This window comes from Telopea speciosissima, chromosome 8 (genome assembly GCF_018873765.1).
Source record: "Telopea speciosissima isolate NSW1024214 ecotype Mountain lineage chromosome 8, Tspe_v1, whole genome shotgun sequence".
NCBI classification, from domain to species: domain Eukaryota; kingdom Viridiplantae; phylum Streptophyta; class Magnoliopsida; order Proteales; family Proteaceae; genus Telopea; species Telopea speciosissima.
In genome coordinates this window covers 8,162,505-8,181,800 of record NC_057923.1, presented here as the reverse complement: position 1 = coordinate 8,181,800, position 19,296 = coordinate 8,162,505, and the positions used below count along the sequence as shown (strand labels likewise).

Genomic DNA, 19,296 nt, shown 5'->3' with positions numbered 1-19,296 from the left:
GGGGGAACAGAGTTACATTACTCATCATATGAATTCAAGTGATGAGAAAAGTATCCTCCACCAGTTATGAATTATAGAGAAAGAATGTGATGCCTGTTATGTGCCATTGTGAGATGACAGAGGCCAAGAAGAGACCTGTTGCTTGGCTTTCATTGTTTGCATTTATGGACAATGAGGAGATTATTTTCATATCCGTTGTTATGTACAATAGGACGCAGTTGATCAATCTTCCATACACCATCCACGATAAACTTGATCTGCCACCATCATAAAATTTCCCTATTACTTTTTATCTTACAAAGCAAATGCTGAGAAACAGATTACCAACATCAACTGATAGAACTGACAAAGTCACGTGAAGAACAGGATCTACCTCGTATATACCAGGATACAACTTCAGACACAACGAAAATATGCCTCCACTTGACCTCTCCATCCTTCTCTGCAATGTAATCAAACAAGTAAGGTTATGGTTCCTCTAGCTGAGCAACCGTTCTCTCTACGTTAAACAAATATGATCTTCAGCCTCTCCAAAACTTTTTTTTTGGGGGGGGGGGGGGTTGGTTGAGGGTGGGGGTAGGAAAAAGGATGGAGGAACAACTGCTGAGATACCTTAGAAAATTCACTGGATTGCCAGGAGAGATTGAAACTAAATTGAAAAAACAGCATTGAGACAGCTTGGCAAGCAAGGTGAAAAAAGTGGGTGGAATGTGTCCCTGATGCTGTGTTTGGTTGCGTTCCTAGAAAGACTAGGAAGGGAAAGCCATTCTCAATATTTTTGGCACTGGCATTTAGTTGCTTTCCCGAGGAAAAGAAATCCCTAGGAAAATTTTGGCAAGATGTTCCCCACAATATTTGTTCCACAGAAAAATAAGTTGGAACCATTGTGGAGGAAACCCCTTCCTCACTTTTCCCTTGTCTTTCCAAGTGCAACCAAACAACATCCGGAGGTAACCTCTTCCCTCAGTTTTTTCCCTTCCCTTGCCTTCCCCTTCTACACATTGTCCTAGGAGTGCAACAAAACACAGCCTCAACAACAGACCATACTGAGGCACATTTTTTTTTTGGGTAGAAATACTGTGGAACATACACCATTCCTTTTTCCCAAGGGTACGTAGATTACTCACCAGCCCGAATATTAAAATGTCATCATTTTTTTTTTTGGTATCCTCCAACCTAGAGTATTTGGAATTGTACTAATTAGAGGTTGATGCAAAATTTGTTGCATATAACGAAAGAAGGTTGTTCTCATCCACATAGGTATTTGTGGTAGCATTGCAACTTTTTCACTCCTTCAAAAACACAAATTACAGAATTCAAAAAACATTGCAAAGATTAATATGCATTGACAATATGTATGAGTGGTTGGTACAGAATAATAATGTGAATAATCAAAGATTAATATGCATTGACCTATTGCTTAACCTCATAATTAGGTGGTTATGAGTTCAACTCTCCTTGGGGCCTACCTATCAAAATAATAATAATAATAAAAAACCTCATCTGTGATAAAGTTCTTTTTTTTTTTTTTGGGGGGGGGGGGGGTGTTGGTTCAACCTGAAACCATATAAAATCGCAAACTAGATATCCTTGAGAAACCACAAATCCTTGATTGAGAACTGAGAAGTGAACAAGATCCTAGGATAGTAGTGTAACAATACCTAAGAACCTCGCTCTGATAACATGTAAAGAATAAAAGGAAAAGGAAGAAAAGAGGAGAGTGAGAGAAGAAGAATAATGTGGCTGCAACTCTTGGGGTGTCCAGCCGTTAAAATGGAACTCCCCACAACAATTCAATATATATATAAAAGATAACAAGGGCAACAAAAATTTCAACCAAAACCCCAAAATACCTTTCTCGGTATTAGCGCTAGTGCTAACACAGTAGCACTAATCCCGAGACTACATGTCTCGTAACAAAAAGAACTCCTACTGGGCCCACAAGTTGTATGCTGTTAAGGTTCCCAGGAACTCCAGAATCGCAAGCTTTAAACCTCCTTCAAATGGGTCCCACAAATCCTTGGTTTCTAGGATTAAATATTCCTTGAACCATAGGGTGATCTTAGGCCAGAAACTGAACTAAAAAACTGGTTCATAAGTGAACCAATCCAATCCAAACCCAACCAAACAAACCCACAATAAGCAAAACTGCAAGAAAACTCTTTTCTTGCTCTTCCTTCGAACTGAATACTGCATTCACTGGAGCTCACTGAGCCTTTGTGGGACTCCAGATCAAGTCTCCCCTTCTTTGAGGAGGTGTAGAATTCACTGAGCTTTCCAAGGGTATTGTCTCTTATTGGGATGTTCGGCAAAGGCTTTAGCAGTCCTTTCAGATATGCTGACATGAAGCAAAGAACATCAAGGATGCTTGAGAACAAAGTATCTCCTCTCAGTAGGTTGGTTGAGTTTGAAACGAGTCACCTTCTCTTTTCATGGTCAAAAAAAAAGTTGTGGGTCCCAAAAGGCTTCGTTCTTCTCAAGCCAGATGATGCGTACTTCATTGCAAGCACTCAGACATTATGCAGACAGTCTCCAACAATAAAATATATATTGAATTTAAGCTTTCCAAAGTTCTGTTCGGTTTACCATATGGAAGGATCCAAAATTTTCACATCAACTTAGATATCTACCAATACATCAGAACAGGATCAGAAGCATTCTGGTGTACACAGTGTGAGGATGTGTCTGAGGTATAACCCTAAAACCAAAAGTAAATCATGTTCTGTGGCCTTCAGATGATCCAAAGGACATCAGCATCTGAAAACATTATTTTAACCACAACAGAAATGAAGAACCATTCTGAGCCTACTTGAGTCACAATTAATTTGTGGAAAAATTAAAATTCTAAAAAAAGCTATAATTTTAAAGGAATTTTTTTGGATAAATAAAAATTATATTACAAAGAAAAGGGAAGAATATACAAGCCTCAGGGCAAGGCGCTAGCCTAAGGGAGAGCTGGCTACAAAAGGGGAATAGGTAAACCCCAAGACACAACAATGAGTCTGTTCCTTGGGGAGTCCTTTACAGGAGCTTAGGGGAACGAGGCAAGCTTGGAGGAACCCATAGTACTAAAACTCGTTTTGTCTCGGTCGAGATTTCGAGAATTTCGAGTATCTCGGTCGAGTCGAAACGAAATGCAACATTGAATTGAAAAATGCAATATTTCGAATATTTCGGTAATTTTGGTCATCTCGTTTCGGAAATTTCGGAAATCTCGGTCATTTTTGGCATTTTACACCCACAGAAAAAATACCATATTTCGACGAAATTTCAATATCTCGGAAATTTTGGTCAGACCGAAACACCGAAACAAAACGAGATTTAGTACTATGGAGGAAACATCAAAGAAGATGGCACTCCAACTCTGATCTAGAGAGCGAGAGTTGGAAGTCCATCTTCGAAGATTACGTTCCATCCAAATATGAGATAATGGCGCAAAAAGCTAGCTTGCCAGCAGAGTCACATAGTCTTCCCTCCAAAAGTCATGTCGATCCAGAGCCACTCTCTTTGAAGGGGTAGATGTCTTCTTCTGCCCGGCCAGCAATAACTCAAGACTTTCTTCCAAACAGAGGCAGTAAAGTGGCCGGAGAAGAACATGTGGTCCGCATCTTCTTGCCCATTCCAACAAAGGCCACATGAGGAGGAGACCTGGATGTGGCGATGAATGAGAAAAGCCTACGACAGATGAAAGTTGGAGAGGGCACGCCAAGAGGTGAAGTTGTGGTGGGGGATGTGGCCTTTGAACCAAACAACTTTGTGCCAAGGGGAGGGGGAGCCTATGTGTCTGACTAAGTCCCAAGCTGAGTGGGAACTAAACATGCATGAAGCTGAGGGGAGCCAAAGAGTCACATCATCTCTACCACAGTGACCAAGGGGATGGGTGAAGGGAGCTCCAAATATCAGCTAGAGGGGGAGTATAGGGAAGGGCCAGATGCCTCTAGAGATGATGGAGGCAACCATGGAGCTTCTATCAAGCCCTGAGTAGATGTCCCTGGGAATCACTATTCACTACTGAAGAGAGAACACCAGAGGGGTGCCATTTGTCATTCCAAAGGGAAGTGGATAGGCCATCATCAATCCTGCAAGATATGGCATCAATGGTAATGTGTCTGACTTGCAGGATTCTACACCAGACCCACGAAGCATCAAAGGAGGAGCCAACCGACCAGATACAGTCCCTACAGAGGGGGCCAGCATAGACCCCAAGATGTCCATATGCTGTCCTTGGTAATGAGCTTCCAAATCAGCTTGAGAGAGCCAACAAAGTTGACTTCTTTAATTCTTTTGAGCCCAAGACCCCCTTTGGATTTGGAGAGGTAAAAGGATGCCCAGCTCTAGGGATGAAGAAATCTAGCGGATTCCACCCTTTCTAGAGGAAGGCGCACATAATGAACTCTGCAGCCTTTATGATAGCCTTGGGGAGCCCAAAGAGCCTGTGATGTAGATCAAAACATTGTTCACGTGAACAATGTCACAGCCAATTGACAAATTTTGAATTGAAAGTGCTGGCCGAATGGCATCTTTGGTGGGGACTACATGAAGATTTTGGCTGCACCTTTTGGAGAGTGAAGATTTTATTTTATTACTATTTTCTTTCAGTCCTAGTTATTAAAGTAGTTTCTATTTTCATGTTGCAAGTCTATTATGTTAAGTTTTATTTTCTTTTAACTTGAGGTGCAAGCATTGCCCTCTATATATTTGTAATGGCTTTTAGAAGCCTCCCACGATTTCTATAGTTGAATGAAGATTGCTTTTAGCAAAATATGATTCTTCTCTTAAGTTTAGTTTGTGACTTGAAGGGCTGAAGGAGCCTGGCTGTGTGAGCCTAATCCATCTATCCCCCAACCTTCTATTTTCTATCTTCTCCATCTTCTCTGTCCCATCATCGATCCCTGAGTGCTGCTGGGACATTGTGACTGCTCCAACCATTGAGAATACCACTCGAGTGCTACTGCTGTTCTTCAGTAAGGAGGATCGAATCACCTTGCTGCTGCCCCTGCAATTCCAGATTTGATGCTGTGACTTTTGGAGATCATATCTAAGCAAATACCCATCAGGTTTGGTTGAATTTTGGAGCACACAACAACCTCCCCACCACCTCCTCCACTCGACCCCAGTTTGAGAGGATTCTGCCGGCTAGTTAGTCCTGTAGGCCTTAACCTTCTAATTTGGGAAATCTCTCATATCTCACAATTTACCAGTACAATTGGCTGAGACTTTCAGCAGAGGTTTTTCTCCACTCCTTCACTCGATCTGTACTGGAGCTCAAGTCCCAGCACTATTTGGAGGTTTTCCATAACCTTCTATTTTGGCGTTTTGCTCATATCTCAAGATCCAACCATCACAATTGGGTGAAATTTGGAGCAAGGATTCCCTTTACCAGTCACTACACTCGATCCAAGTTTGGTAACCATCACTTGGCTGGTTTAGCTAGAAACCCTAACTTCCTAATTCTGAGTTTGTTCTAATTTTGAATTTTTGTGGGTTTTTTGAGACTAATATCCTAGTCTTACGTTACCCCGCACCAATAGATGTAGAATGATTGGAGCATTGATCTGATAAGCTCCAAGCAACCTACATAGGAGAGTAGTCTAGCTTTCCAGAGCTGTTGCCTTTTTCGTAAAAGGTCTAAAATGGGGGAGCAATGGTGGGCAGTCAGTCTGGCTGGGATGAGGGGGAGGCCGAGGTATCTTACAGGAGGGCGCCCCAGGTGAACCCTGTTAGGTGGGTGAGGAAGGCTTTAGTAGAGTTGGGGACCCCTGCGAGGAAAATGCGGGCCTTGATAAGGTCGATGCGGAGGCCCGATAGGGTTTGGAAAAGGCGGAGGGAGGACATGATGGACTCAATGGAGAGGGTATCAGCCTTGGAGAATATCATAAGGTCATCAGCAAAGGCACGGTGAGTCAGGTTGGTGGGGTTGCATTTGGGAATGGGGTAGATAAGATGATGGTCAGTTTTGGAATGAATACTGCAGGAAAGGACTTCAAGGGATAAGCAAAAGAGGAAGGGGGAGAAGGGACAGAGGTATAAACTATAATATAAGTAGATCATTGTTGGCAACCTTCTAACAATTCCTGATAAAAGAAAACGCCATAAAAATCCTATAGCATCATCTTCAACCCCAACAGAATCCCAACAACTATTCCAAAATGGAGTTTAAATTGAGAAATAATTTTTTTCAACAGAAACTTTAACATCTTGAATGTCTCTACAATCAAGAGATTCTCAAAGGCAGTAGATTCTATATTCTTGCAGCATACCTAATCTGAGACACAGTTCGAAATACCAGTCGAAACCACCGAGATTTTGCAAAATATTTTGGTTTTGACAAAGGTCGAAACAAAACTAGGTGCAACTCAGTAGGAATGCAAGGTTTCGATCGGAATTTCAACATTTCATCCAGAATTTTGGTTTCGATATAAAACAGTGCATATACAAAAGCATTGTTTCAGTCGAAATTGGTGCAAACCTGAAATGGTTAGCACGCCAAGATCAAAACTAGTAGGGGATAGGGTCTGAACTAAAATGGGTTTAATTAGGCTAAGGTTGATTAGGATGGTTGACTGCTGGTTTTGATGGAGGTAAAGAAAAGGCACGGCTAGAGGGTTATGTATAGGGTTTAAAGGCAGCAAAGGGGTGTGAATGGAAGAAGGGTGTAGGAACAGAATATAAGATATCTTGAGAACTTACTTGAAGATGATCTGCTGTAATGGATGATGGATGCTTGAGGATAAGGATGATAAATAAAAGATAAGTTAGACAACTAGAGTCCCACTAGTGTCCCAGTCGTAGGAGTCCCACCTAGACCACCAAGGAAGATCCACCCAAGGCCACTTGCTATCAAGTAAAGAACTCACAAGGAGATTGATTTGTTGGTTGTAATTCATGCTTCCATGAGCAGCCATGGTCTCTTTATATAGTATGAGGAGAGAGGCATAAATGCCTATAGGTTACAACCACCACCAATGACTTACAAACATGACTTTAGTAACCCACTGCCAATGACTTTAGGTTACAACCATGACTTTAGTAACCTACCACCAATGATTTTAGGTTACAACCAAGACTTTAGTAACCTACCACCAAAGACTTTAAGTTACAACCAAGACTTTAGTAACCTACCACTAATGACTTTAAGTTACAAACATGACTTTAGGGAAACTAAAAAGACAAGAATAAAGAGGGCCAGCCAAGGTGGTCTGATTTAGTCCTAGGCCCAAGAGGATTAGCCATGGGCTAGGCCTGCTACTGTTGGCCAGACTTGGGCCTATGCACATGAATTCTTAGTTGGGTTGGGCCTTTGGCTTCTGCTGGACTGTGGGCTTGCACTGGGCCTTTAGCCTAGCATACTTCTTAACAAAGTAGTGATCAGGCCTTCTTGATGGTGGGCTGTTGATTGGATCAGTTGGATGCTCTGCATTAGATTAGAAATGGCTCAAAATTTCCACCCATTTCATGAATGTTGAGTTGTTTCGCCTGTTAGAGGGGGAAAAACTCCAAAAAAATAAAAACCCAGATTTAGATATGGGCCAGAATACCTTGGGGGGTATTCTGGACTTTTTTCTTCTTTATTTATTTAGTTGTTTGTATGTGGTTTAATCCCACATTGCTCATGTACATATGTTTATTCTTTTATTACTCTTATAAATAAAGAGGTGCTTGGGGTGACTCAAATCATCCAAGCCTTTCCCTAAGTTCAAGTCTCTCTACAGTATTGTTTGCCAAATCCCCTGCATTTTGATGCAGATAAGTCACATACAGGGCTTATTTTAGCGGAAATAAGCCTTGGGTTAGGTTATATATGCATTGGGCCTTTGATTCCATGTGTTTTCTTTGTAAGAAGCCACTTTAATGGGCCTAAAATGTAGGTACAAGGTAGGCATACGGGCTTAGGCTTAGTATTAGCTTATTTTCATTTCTAGTTGAAGTAGGAATAGTTAGTTATTAGTCATTTTTTTATTTTCAGCTAAGTTGCAAGCATTCCTATTCATAGGAGTATAATTCAGTTTACATAGTTAGAATAGGAATTTATATTTCAGTCTATATAAACATTGCAAGGCTGCTAAAGACATTCACAATTTGATTAATTGATGATTTGCGAGCTTTGAGCCCTAAGGATCTATGACTGTGAGTGATTGATTGGGAGGGATTCCCAGAGCTGAGATAGGTTAACTTCTTCAAGTTTCCTTCCCCCAAACTCTGTTTGCCTCCAGATTGAAGCTTGTGTCTAAGTGTGATCGATATCTTGTTGCTGCGGTTGTTTTGATTGCTGAATTCCAGACGGTTATTGGACTACTATCTATTGATTTAATTCCAACACCAGGTAATCAACTTTCTGGGTTAAAATTTCTATTTTATCATTCAATCGCATGCTCTGTTTTTTCCCCAGTTTCAGCCAACATTGTTTGTCCCGTAACCTAGATCTGTTTCACCTGCAACTTCAGGACAATATAGCCTCACCCTAGACCCCTACTCAACCACAGTTTGGGGCCCTTCTGATTTCTGGTTTGTGAGATACTTAAAATCTCTCTTTTCTCAGTTTCACTATTTCAGATATGGAGTTTTTCAAATTAGTTATAATTCAACCATCTAATGTCTATAATACCATAGGCCTTTGAATTAAACTGCTGAGATTAAGGTCTGATCCAATATTCAGGCCAGTCAGTTGGTTGGATTGGATTTAATTTCAGTTTCATTGTTTCTGGGATCTCAGCCCGAGAGATCATTGTTTCCTTAGTTACTCCCAAATAGCTCATCAGATCACTCCCATCTTTTGAGAGGTTCTTATCCTTCCTATTAACTATTGTTTCCTAGAGTTTGGTGTTAATCTGAGAGGTTTGAGAGTTCAGTCAATTTTGGGGTTTGCTATCAGATGGGTTTGTCTTGGGATCCTATCGGGGAGGGTTTTAGAGTTCTTCCTACCTAACCCCCTCCCAACCACATTTCTTGGTGGAACAAAGCATTGAGGACTACTACAATGCATCTACAATAACGATTTGCCACATTTAAGCAAGAGTTGTGTAAGATTCAAACTTAGAGGTATACCCTTTTCCCCCAAAAGTTTCGATCCTTCCCGGATTTCTATGTGGTACTGACATAGAGTTGGAGGAACGGTTTTGTAGGGGTGTTTTAACCTTGGTTTTACATTTGTACTTCAATACTGGAAACACTTGTAACGCTTTGACATTGTGAAATATTACATGGTTTTTCTTCATTCCTAATGCATATTTTAATTGTTTACATTGAATTTTGTGTATTCTAATGCTACATTATGTGTAGAATTAGCTATATTTGAGAAAGTATACAGCAGGATACGGCATACACTACCAACCTAAGGTATGAAACTAAACTACCATTTTGGATGTGGTTTTTTTGCAATCTACAGGTTCCAATTTGTTTAGAAATGCTTAATTCGGGTTTCCCTGAAGTTCCGGGCAAAAAAAATTGTCATTTGGCCCAACAAATGGCCAGCCGAAACATGCAGAGTTTTGGTTGAATTTCGGTCAAAACCTGAAATATTTCAAAACCAAAATCTAAAACCTTGATCTGAGATAAATATTTATTACTGTGAGAGTTGTTCTGGAGGTCAATGGTTGAACATGGAAATATAGGGGCAATCAGCTCATTGTTTTAGTAGCAGTGAAATTAGGAAGATGACAACAGAAGTAAAGGTAAAATACAACCCAGAAAGCAAAAAAGACATTTCTTGTGTATTTGGCCTAAACTTTTTTAAAACTTTTTAGTGGGTTAGCTTCACTCTTAACAACCTATTAGTTGTAATGGAATATGCTGCCTAAGTAAGCTATGAAATTGAGCCCAAACATAAAGTATCGTTATTGCAGTTGGACTACCTTGCATAACCATAGCCTTTTGCCTTGTATGTACACATTATTTATTTGCACTAGTAGAAATTTGGGCAACACAATATTCAAGTAATTAGTTATTTGAAAGCTCAAACATACCTGACTAGCCCAACCATCAAATGATCCAGCTAATAGAACCTCAGAGGCTGGCATAGGCCAGATTATGCATGCAGTCCGGAGAAGAAGTAGAGCCCTTTGAGCACTATCAATTCTCCTTTGTTTCTCATCTACCATTTTTTGTGCTTCACTGAAACGGAAGATAAGAATCAATCATTGTCAGTGGACCAAGAAAGGACAAAGATGAGGGCATCAAAATGAAGGGTATGCATACCTAATTGATAGAGCTATCTTGCCTTCTAGTACTGCTAACTTTGCACGGGTAGACCGCAGCTTGTTTTGAGTTTTCATGATTGTAGTTTCCTGGAATTCCCAATCATCAGGCAGCCTCTGCAACTCCTCCAATGAGCTTTCATGATCCTGGTGGAAAAGGCATAACAGTAATCAACAATAAAACATAAAATCTGAACCTCATTCTGCTTAATTTTTACAACATCCAGCAGATAAAAAAGGGCGTGCCCAGTGCATGAGGGTCCTGCCACTGCAGGGTCTGGGGAGGGTCATAATGCATGCAGCCTTACCCCCGCTTCACGGAGAGGCTCTGGACTCGAACCCACGACCAATAGGTCGCAATGGAGCAACCTTACCGTTGCACGTATTCAAAATTTTAAAAAGAAAAGGAAAAGAAATAATACACCATAGGATGTATTTAAAAAATAAAAAAGAAAAGGAAAAGAAATAACAGATCATAGGATGCACCTGTTGCAACTAAAAGGAAATGAGGGAAAAGTGGCATTAATTTGGGAAAAGGAAAAAATATTTTGAAACTTCTGTAATCATGATTGTGTATCATAAAATTTTATCAAATATGGTAACTGAATCCTTATCTTCCTCTTCAAATCTAAGGAATTTGGATGAAAAGTAAAATTTAGTTACTAATTCAAAATCCATTAATGTTGGTAATAATTACAAATGTTTCCATTTTATTTTGTTTTGACTTCATTGCCCTTCCCTTCACTTTGTTCTCAACAAGACTGAGCCATAATAAAATTCTGTATTAAGGATAATGATGGAGAATTCCAGCAAGAAGAGAAGAAGAAGAGTATTGTTTTGGGTTTGGTTAATTTTTCTTGGTCAAACTGAACCTGCGGTTAAGATTGGTTCATGTTAAACTTAATTTCAAAAACCCTGTGGGTTATATGGGGTACTGGGCTTAATATTTTTGGGTTCTCTATTGTAATGAGCAAAGTTTATAAGCCCAAAAATAGGGATTTAAAGCCTATACGAAATAGGTGTTTATTTCTATTTTCTTACAATTTCTAGATGTTAACAGGAATAAAATTAGAGCTGAATGCTTGGATAGTCTAAGGCAGACCCCAAGCCATATATTTATAATCAATAGAAAATATTACATGGACAGAACTGTCCCAAACTAAGCCGACATGGCTGTACATATCATAAAATAGGTAAAAAATCCAGAATACCCCCACGGTATTCTGGCCAATACAATCCAACACTCCCCCTCAAGTTGGAGCATATATGTCATGCATGCCCAACTTGACTAAGATAGGAAAAAACACTTTTCCACTTAGTACCTTAGTGAACACATCGGCTAACTGATCAGCAGACTTCACAAAGGGAACATAGATGAGTCCGGCTTCAAGCTTCTCCTTGATGAAATGTCGGTCAACCTCCACATGCTTGGTACGATCATGCTGAATAGGGTTATGAGCAATGCTAATGGCTGTTTTATTATCACAATAAAGCATCATGGGAAGATGGACAACAACACCAGTATCCTGCAACAATCCTCTAAGCCACAAAAGTTTACAGATTCCTTGTGCCATTGCATAGAATTCTGCTTCAGCACTTGACCTTGCCACAACATTCTGCTTCTTGCTACGCCATGAGACAAGCTTTCCACCCACAAAGGAACAATAGCCAAAAATTAACTTTCTGTTAGTAGAGCCAGCCCAATCGGCATCAGTATAAGCTTTAATCTTTAGATGACCATTTGGAGAGAGGAGGATTCCTTTTCTTGGAGCAGACTTCAAATATCGCAAAATACGAAGGACTGCCTCCATGTGAGAGGAATAAGGATCATGCATAAACTAGCTCACCAAACTTACAGCAATGGCTATGTCAGGTCGTGTGTGAGAGAGATAGATTAGTTTGCCCACTAATCGCTGATAACGGCCTTTGTCAACAGGTGCACCCTCTTTCTACTTAAGTCTTGTAGAAGCTTCCATAGGAGTATCTGAAGGATGACAACCTAGCAACCCAGTCTCAGACAACAGATCTAGGATATATTTTCTTTGAGAAAGAAAGATGCCCTTTGAAGATCGAGCAACTTCTATCCCTAAAAAATATTTTAGTCCCCAGATCCTTTACTTCAAGCTCACTACTAAGGAAGTGCTTCAATTTCTTGATAGCATCGCCATCATTACCAGTGACCACAATATCATCCACATAGACTATAAGAATAGTTACTTTGTCACCAACTCATCTGATGAAAAAAGTGTGATAAGCATTGCTTTGCTTATATCCTGCTGAAATCATAGCCTTGTGAAACCTGCCAAACCAGGCTCTAGGTGACTACTTCAACCCATAAAGAGCATGCTTCAATTTACAGACCTTGCCCCTGGTCCTGTCATCAGAGAAGCCTGGTGGAATATCCATATATACCTCTTCCTCAAGCTCCCCATGGAGGAAGGCATTCTTTACATCCAACTGCTGAAGATCCCACCCAAGATTTGCAGCACAAGACAACAACACCCTTATAGTGTTGAAATTCGCCACTGGTGCGAAGGTTTCCTGCTAGTCAACTCCATAAGTTTGAGTGAACCCCTTTGCAACCAGTTGTGCCTTATAACGATCCACTATCCCATCTACCTTCTGTTTGACCACAAAGACCCATTTACATCCAACTGGTTTTTTCCCTGGAGGAAGAGCCACAAGATCCCACGTATTATTTTTGTGTAGTGCTCTCATTTCTTCCAACCTTGTTGCCTTCCACTTTCCATCTGTAGATGCTTCCTGCCAATTTTTAGGAATGGAAACAAAATAAATAGAAAATACAAATGCACAAAAAGAAGGAGAAAGAGAACTATAAGAAACAAAACGAGATATAGGATGCAGAGTGTAAGTTCTAGTACCTTTGCGATGAGCAATAGGTAGGTCGGAAGAAAAGGGCTTACCAGGAGAGGAAGAATTTGGATCTTGAGCCAGCAACTGGATGGGTATCGGTGCTACAATGGATTGAAGCTATCCCCTTTTGGTGCTTCCCTTTTTATAGGTGATCATATTTGAGTTGTCAATCTTCTTCTGAAACTCACCAATAGTTCTCTGGACTGGAGTCAGCTCCCCCTGAATAGGAACATCAACAACACTCCTTTCCATGGTCTCCCCCTGTAAATGACTCCCTTTGGATGAGGGGGGAACAGCAAGAGGAGGCTGGGCAGCAGCCAAAGGAGAATGGGCAGCAGTCAAAGGAGGTTGGGCAGCAGCCGTAGGGGCCTGGACAGCAGCTGTAGGGGTTAGAAGAAGAGGAACCTCAAAGGACAACACATCTTCACTAGAACTCTCACCCTTAAGAGGTGGTGAAGAATAATAGGAAAGGGTCTCATGAAAAATAGCATCCATACTGACCAAAGTACGGCGGGAAGAGGGATGGTAGCACTTGTAACCCTTCTGAGTTGGAGAATAACCCAAGAAAATACAACGTAACCCCCTAGGTTCAAGTTTGCCTGGAGATTTTGTATCTCTAGCATAACACACACAACCAAACACCTTGGGAGTAACAATAAAGGAGGAATTCCCCAGTAAAACTTCCTATGGGAGTCAAGAACCCGAAAAGGTAGCCTATTAACGAGATAGGCAGCAGTGAGGACAGAATCTCCCCAATATTGAGATGGGATATGTCTAGCAAACATCTAAGCCCTGGCCACCTCTAACAAGTGGCGGTTTTTTCTTTCTGCCACACCATTCTGGGCAGGGGGTATCAACACAACTAGTCTAGTGAACGATACCATGGTCAGCTAGATTTTTTGAAATTGAGATTCTTTATACTCGGTTCCATTATCACTTCTCAATATTTAGAGAGTAGCCTGGAACTAAGTTTGGACCATTTTATGAAAATGCCGAAAACACTCAAAAACTTGATTTTTTGTGTGTAAAAGATACACCCATGTGTTCCTAGAGTGCCAGTCAATAAAAGAAACAAACCAACGGTGACCAGAAAGAGATGTTTTACCCCAAACATCAGAGTGCACCAATTGAAAACAAGAAGAACTCCTTATATTTGATAAAGAATAAATTGATCGTGTCTATTTGGCCAGAACACAAGCCTAAAAAAAAAAAAAGTCATCCTTCGTACATTGGGTGACAAAACTAGGAGATAAATGTGCTAAAATTCCTAATGGAGGGTGACCTAATCTAAAGAGCCATTGGTAAAGTTCATAAGAGACCAAGGAGTTCTGATGTAGCGGAGAAGGTAATGGTGGTGGAGAGGGACGACCATCTTCAAGCAGGTACAATCCACCATGTACTTTACCCAATCCAATCGTCTTTCCAGAGTCCAGATCCTGAAAAACACAATGGGAAGGAAAAAAAGTTACTTTGCAATTAAGATCACGAGTAATACTACTAATGGATAGAAGGTTAGTAGTAAAATTAGGAATATGTAAAACAGAGGACAAAGGAAGAGAGGAAGTATAGTTGATGATTCCTTTTCCAGATATGGAAGAAAGGGAACCATCAGCTACTTTGACCTTGTCTTTCCAAGAAGTGGGAGAATAACGATGGAACAGGCTAGAGGAACCGGTCATGTGATCTGTAGCTCCAGAATCTATGATCCAAGGATGGGAAGCTACAGAAGCACAGTGACCACCAAATGGAATACCTGACCGGGCAAAGTGTGACCCTGAAGGAGCAAAAGAGTTGGCAGTATCAGCAGATGTAGTAGAGACAGCAGCAACAAAAGTCCTTCGCACATGTAGGAATGCCTATAGATCATCTTGGAAATTGGAATAGACCAATGTCAGTAACAGGGGTTGTAGTAACAATCTCAGTGTGATGAGCCTTACTCTTTGGCTTTGTCTTTGTCTTTGTCTTGGCAGCCCTTTTAGCTTCAAAGTCAGCTGGTTTCCCATGAAATTTCCAGCACTTCTCTTTGGTGTGGTAGGATTTGTGACTTTGCTCACAAACAACAGCCCATGTGTTAGAATAATGTACACCAGAATACCGTGGGGGTATTCTGGTCCTTTTGGGGTTAATTTTAAGTTATTAAGTGTTTAGTTGGCTGTGTGGATTTAGTCCCACATCGCCTAGCTTATATAAGTTGTAACTTCCCCTCTATTTATAATAGAGGGGGTCTTTCTCTCATTAAATCAATTCTATTTCTTTCTTCCCTCTCTCTAACCCACGGTTCAACCAACATGGTATCAGAGCAGGCAGGGGTTACGGTATCGAGTCCCCCTGGGAGCGGGCAGGTGTTAAAAAATTATTTATCCACCTGTGTCCCCCTTTGGATAGTCCGTCGTGTTAGAGCTCCTGTATGATATACATATTGTTTCCTTCCTTTCCTACAAGGTCGGCCTTTTAGAGGAAGCGGTTTCTATACGGTATCAAAGCTGGTCTGATCTAGGTTAGAGAGAGAAAAATCCTATTTTCTCCCTCCTTTTCCTCCAATCGATCTCTCCTCTTCTTCTCCCTTTTTTTCTCGTTTTTTCCTGCTCCTGTTTTTCTCCTTTTCAGCACAAAAACAGGGGCAGCACTAATGAGGTAAACATCATATCAATGATTTAGTTGCTGCCCTCCTCAATTCTATCTACTTTTCTATAGTAAAATACTGCTGGAATTATCTTTGCAATTTGGGGTTTTCCATAATTTTTTGGAGATCGACTTCCTATTACTATTGAAGGCTGACCTTCCACCATTGGAGCTCCCTATGCACCCTTCTCCAGCCCCTTTCTACCCTATTCCATTATCCTCATTCCCTATTTCCTTTTTCTCCAAGCTTTAATTAATTCTAGCCACCATACCCTAATCGATCTCAACTTGTCAGGGTTTTTCAAAACCCTGACTCCAATCGATTTTGGTGTTTCCTTTTTCAGATGCAACTGATCTTTTGGGGGCGATTCCCTATTACTACAAGCCCTACTCGACCTAAGTTTGAACCCTTTCAGATGGCTGGATTTGTTTCTACAGCAAAAATTCCTTAACCTGCCAAAAACCCTGACTTTCAGGTTTCAGTTTTTGCTAATTTTTTGAGGGCTGATTACTCCCACTTCAAGGACCAATCGACCTCAATATTGCACCTATCCAAGTTTTTTGAAGACCCCTACCCCAATCGATCTCTTCTTTTTAGGGTTTTAGAAAAACCCTGATAAAAATCGATTTAGGCTAGGGATGTTTGTTGTTGTTCGAGTGCTTTGGAGGTGGTTCTAACATTAAAAGAGAACTCTCCTTCATCAGTTCAAGGCTTGAAGAAGGTCCTTTATGCTGGTGTAGTGCTGTAATGCTGCCCTACTCTACTTCTACGATTTTTTGGAGTCTCTCCCCTTTGAAGATTAGGTCTCACTCTTACTGGAGATTGATTGTTCACCTTGGAGGTTCCATTCTAATAGCCTTGGTCAGCATCTATTACATGTCTACATCAGCAATTACAGCCCCCTTTCCCTAAATCAATCTCAATTTCAGGGTTTTCTAAAACCCTGACAACAATCGATTTTAGGGTTAGGGTTTTCCTATCACGCTCATATTTTGAGGAGAGTCTTATACATATCAGAGGAGTATTCAACCCATATTTCAGCGTCATTCATCAGTTATTTTTGGAAAAAATTCAGGTTTATTCTTATGGCTCGATTTTTCCAATTATCAACCTATTTTCCTTGTTCTTATGTGGCTGGCTGCTTCAACTGCCTATGGATGTGTCTGGTTATTTATCTTATTTTGCTGGTTATTTTTTTGAGTTTCACTACCTACCTGGCTGGTGTTATTGATTGGCTTCTGTAAGCATGCCTGGTTGATGTGTTACTGCTGCCTTCATGTGGAATCCTGCTACCTTATGATTATAACTAAGTTTCCTTTTATTGGAGATCGAATTTCTCTCGTTATTGAAGACTCGAATCTGCTACCCTGGAGATCAGCCTTTTTGGGATTACACCAGTGTTCCACGATTTTTTTGGTTACACCTACGAACCTATTCAGTCATGTGGAGCCTTTCTGGTTAATATCCGGCATACTTTGGAGCTTGCATACTAGCGTTGTTATAGATTCAAATCTAATCTAGTTTTGTTGAGGCTACTTCCATTCAGTTTGTCCAGATATCTTTAGTACTGTCTTGCATGTGGGAGTTTCTACCATGGAAACATTTGCACAATTGCTCCTCCCTGTTTGAAGATTGATCAAGCCTTGACAATTGGAGCATTTCCTTACTTCGAATCAGATCTGTATATTTTTCAGATCTGAATATTGGAGTTAGGAGTTTCTCCCCTACAGGGGTTTCCATTCAAAGTGTTTAGTTGATTGAAGGAAGATGGTTGGAGCTTTCTATGTTGCCCAAGTTAATCCTACTCCATTACCCCACTGCTGTTTTTCTTTCACCACCTCCCAAAACATACCTTTGGCATTACCCATAACACCCTTGGAAGTTAATGGTATTCTCTTCTTTACCATTTTCTTCTTTTTTCCATTACACTTGGCAGCCATTGCACCATTCTGGAATGTTATGTTTGGCCCTATCTCTAACCTAATCTCTCTTATGTCCACGTGCACTACACGTGAGGGGGGGATTATATACAGTATACCTGCAGCCATTGCAGAGAGCAGAACATGCAGGGACACTTGGTGCAAAACATAGAAGGTCAGAGGTTTCACCATTGCCAATGGGTATCTACTTTGTTATTGGGTTAAAGTTTGTCATAAGGGGGAGGTTGGCCTTAAAAGTTTTGAAGATATTTGGTTATTACCTGTCCATATGAGATCCTACAGTTTGGTAGCTTTTTCCGTTGCTTAATATTCTTTACTGCTGCTTGACTCATTTGCCGGCTACCCTAGTTGCTTATGTTCAAGATTATACTTCAGAGATTCATTATTGGACAAAGATTGGTGAGAGATGCCTTTTTTGCTGATCAAGTCTGTCCAAGTTTGAAGGTCTATTTTTTTTCAAGTTCTTGAAGGTCTATTTGGGAGCTGCATTCATTCTGAAGCTGGATTCTGCTACAACTTATTTTTCCCGTTTTATTCAAGTTGGGTAATAGTACCTTGTATGCACCAACTTGAAGGGGAGTGTTAACATTGTTATGGAGAGAGTTTTTCTTTAGTAGAGTTTTTTTCTTTAGTCCACGCTGGATCTTCCTTCTTTCATATTTGTATAATCTAGCGTGAGGGGGAGTGTTAGAATAATGTACACCAGAATACCGTGGGGGTATTCTGGTCCTTTTGGGGTTAATTTTAAGTTATTAAGTGTTTAGTTGGCTGTGTGGGTTTAGTCCCACATCGCCTAGCTTATATAAGTTGTAACTTCCCCTCTATTTAGAGGGGGTCTTTCTCTCATTAAATCAATTCTATTTCTTTCTTCCCTCTCTCTAACCCACAGTTCAACCAACACATGTAGTAGAATCACCAAGAGAAGCAGTGCCAACAGGTGCAAGAGTAGCCGGGGCAACAGCCTTGAGGGCTGATCTGTCAGTAATAGGTAGCTGCAGCATGGCAGCCCTACGGTTTTCCTCAGAGCAGGCCAAAGCATAGAAATGTTCAAGAGTGGGAAAAGGTTTATGGCCCAACACCTGAACCTGAATTTGGTCATACTCCACATTCAAACCAGCTAGAAAGCCATAAACTCTAATCTTGTCCACCTGCTTCTTGTAAGAAGTAATGTCAGCAGCTGTAGTAGGGTGATAATCAGAGAAGTGGTCCAATTGCTGCCAAAGGCTGCGCAAAGTAGCATAGTATTTAGAGATTGACAACTCTCCCTGAGTAGTGTGAAGGACCTTCTGCCAGAGTTCATACACCTGAGCATCATTGCCAAGCTGCCCATAAGTTTCCTTGCAAGCAACCCGTATTTGAGAGGCTGTATCAAGGACAAGAAATCCATGCGCAACATCTGAAGTCATCGAACCAATGAGGTATGACATGACCACCCCATTATTGGCAAGCCATCTATCTTGAGTATGACCAGTCTCAGTTGGCATAACAGTGGTGCCATTAATGTGACCAGTGAGGCCACGGCCAGCAATGGCAAAGGAAGCAGATCGAGATCAAAACAAGTAACCCAATTTGATTGGATTAGGAGGAAAGGTATGAAATTTTGATTTGCCTTGGTCATCACCAACAGAAGTTGCAGTCGAATTAACTGAGTCACCCATGATCACAG

The 19,296-nt window shown here is 40.8% G+C and overlaps 1 protein-coding gene across 1 annotated transcript in view; it reads right to left on the bottom strand.

The window, feature by feature from the left end:
• The window catches only part of LOC122638246 (protein PTST homolog 2, chloroplastic-like), a 35,767-nt gene continuing 16,471 nt past the window's right edge, over positions 1-19,296 (bottom strand). Inside the window, exons 5-8 of the mRNA XM_043831116.1 lie at positions 10,195-10,340; positions 9,963-10,110; positions 374-442; positions 1-257 (exon numbers count right to left, since the gene is read on the bottom strand). Of these exons, the coding sequence (XP_043687051.1) occupies positions 150-257; positions 374-442; positions 9,963-10,110; positions 10,195-10,340 (471 nt within the window). The 3' untranslated portion in view covers positions 1-149. The remainder of the gene's footprint in view (positions 258-373; positions 443-9,962; positions 10,111-10,194; positions 10,341-19,296) is intronic.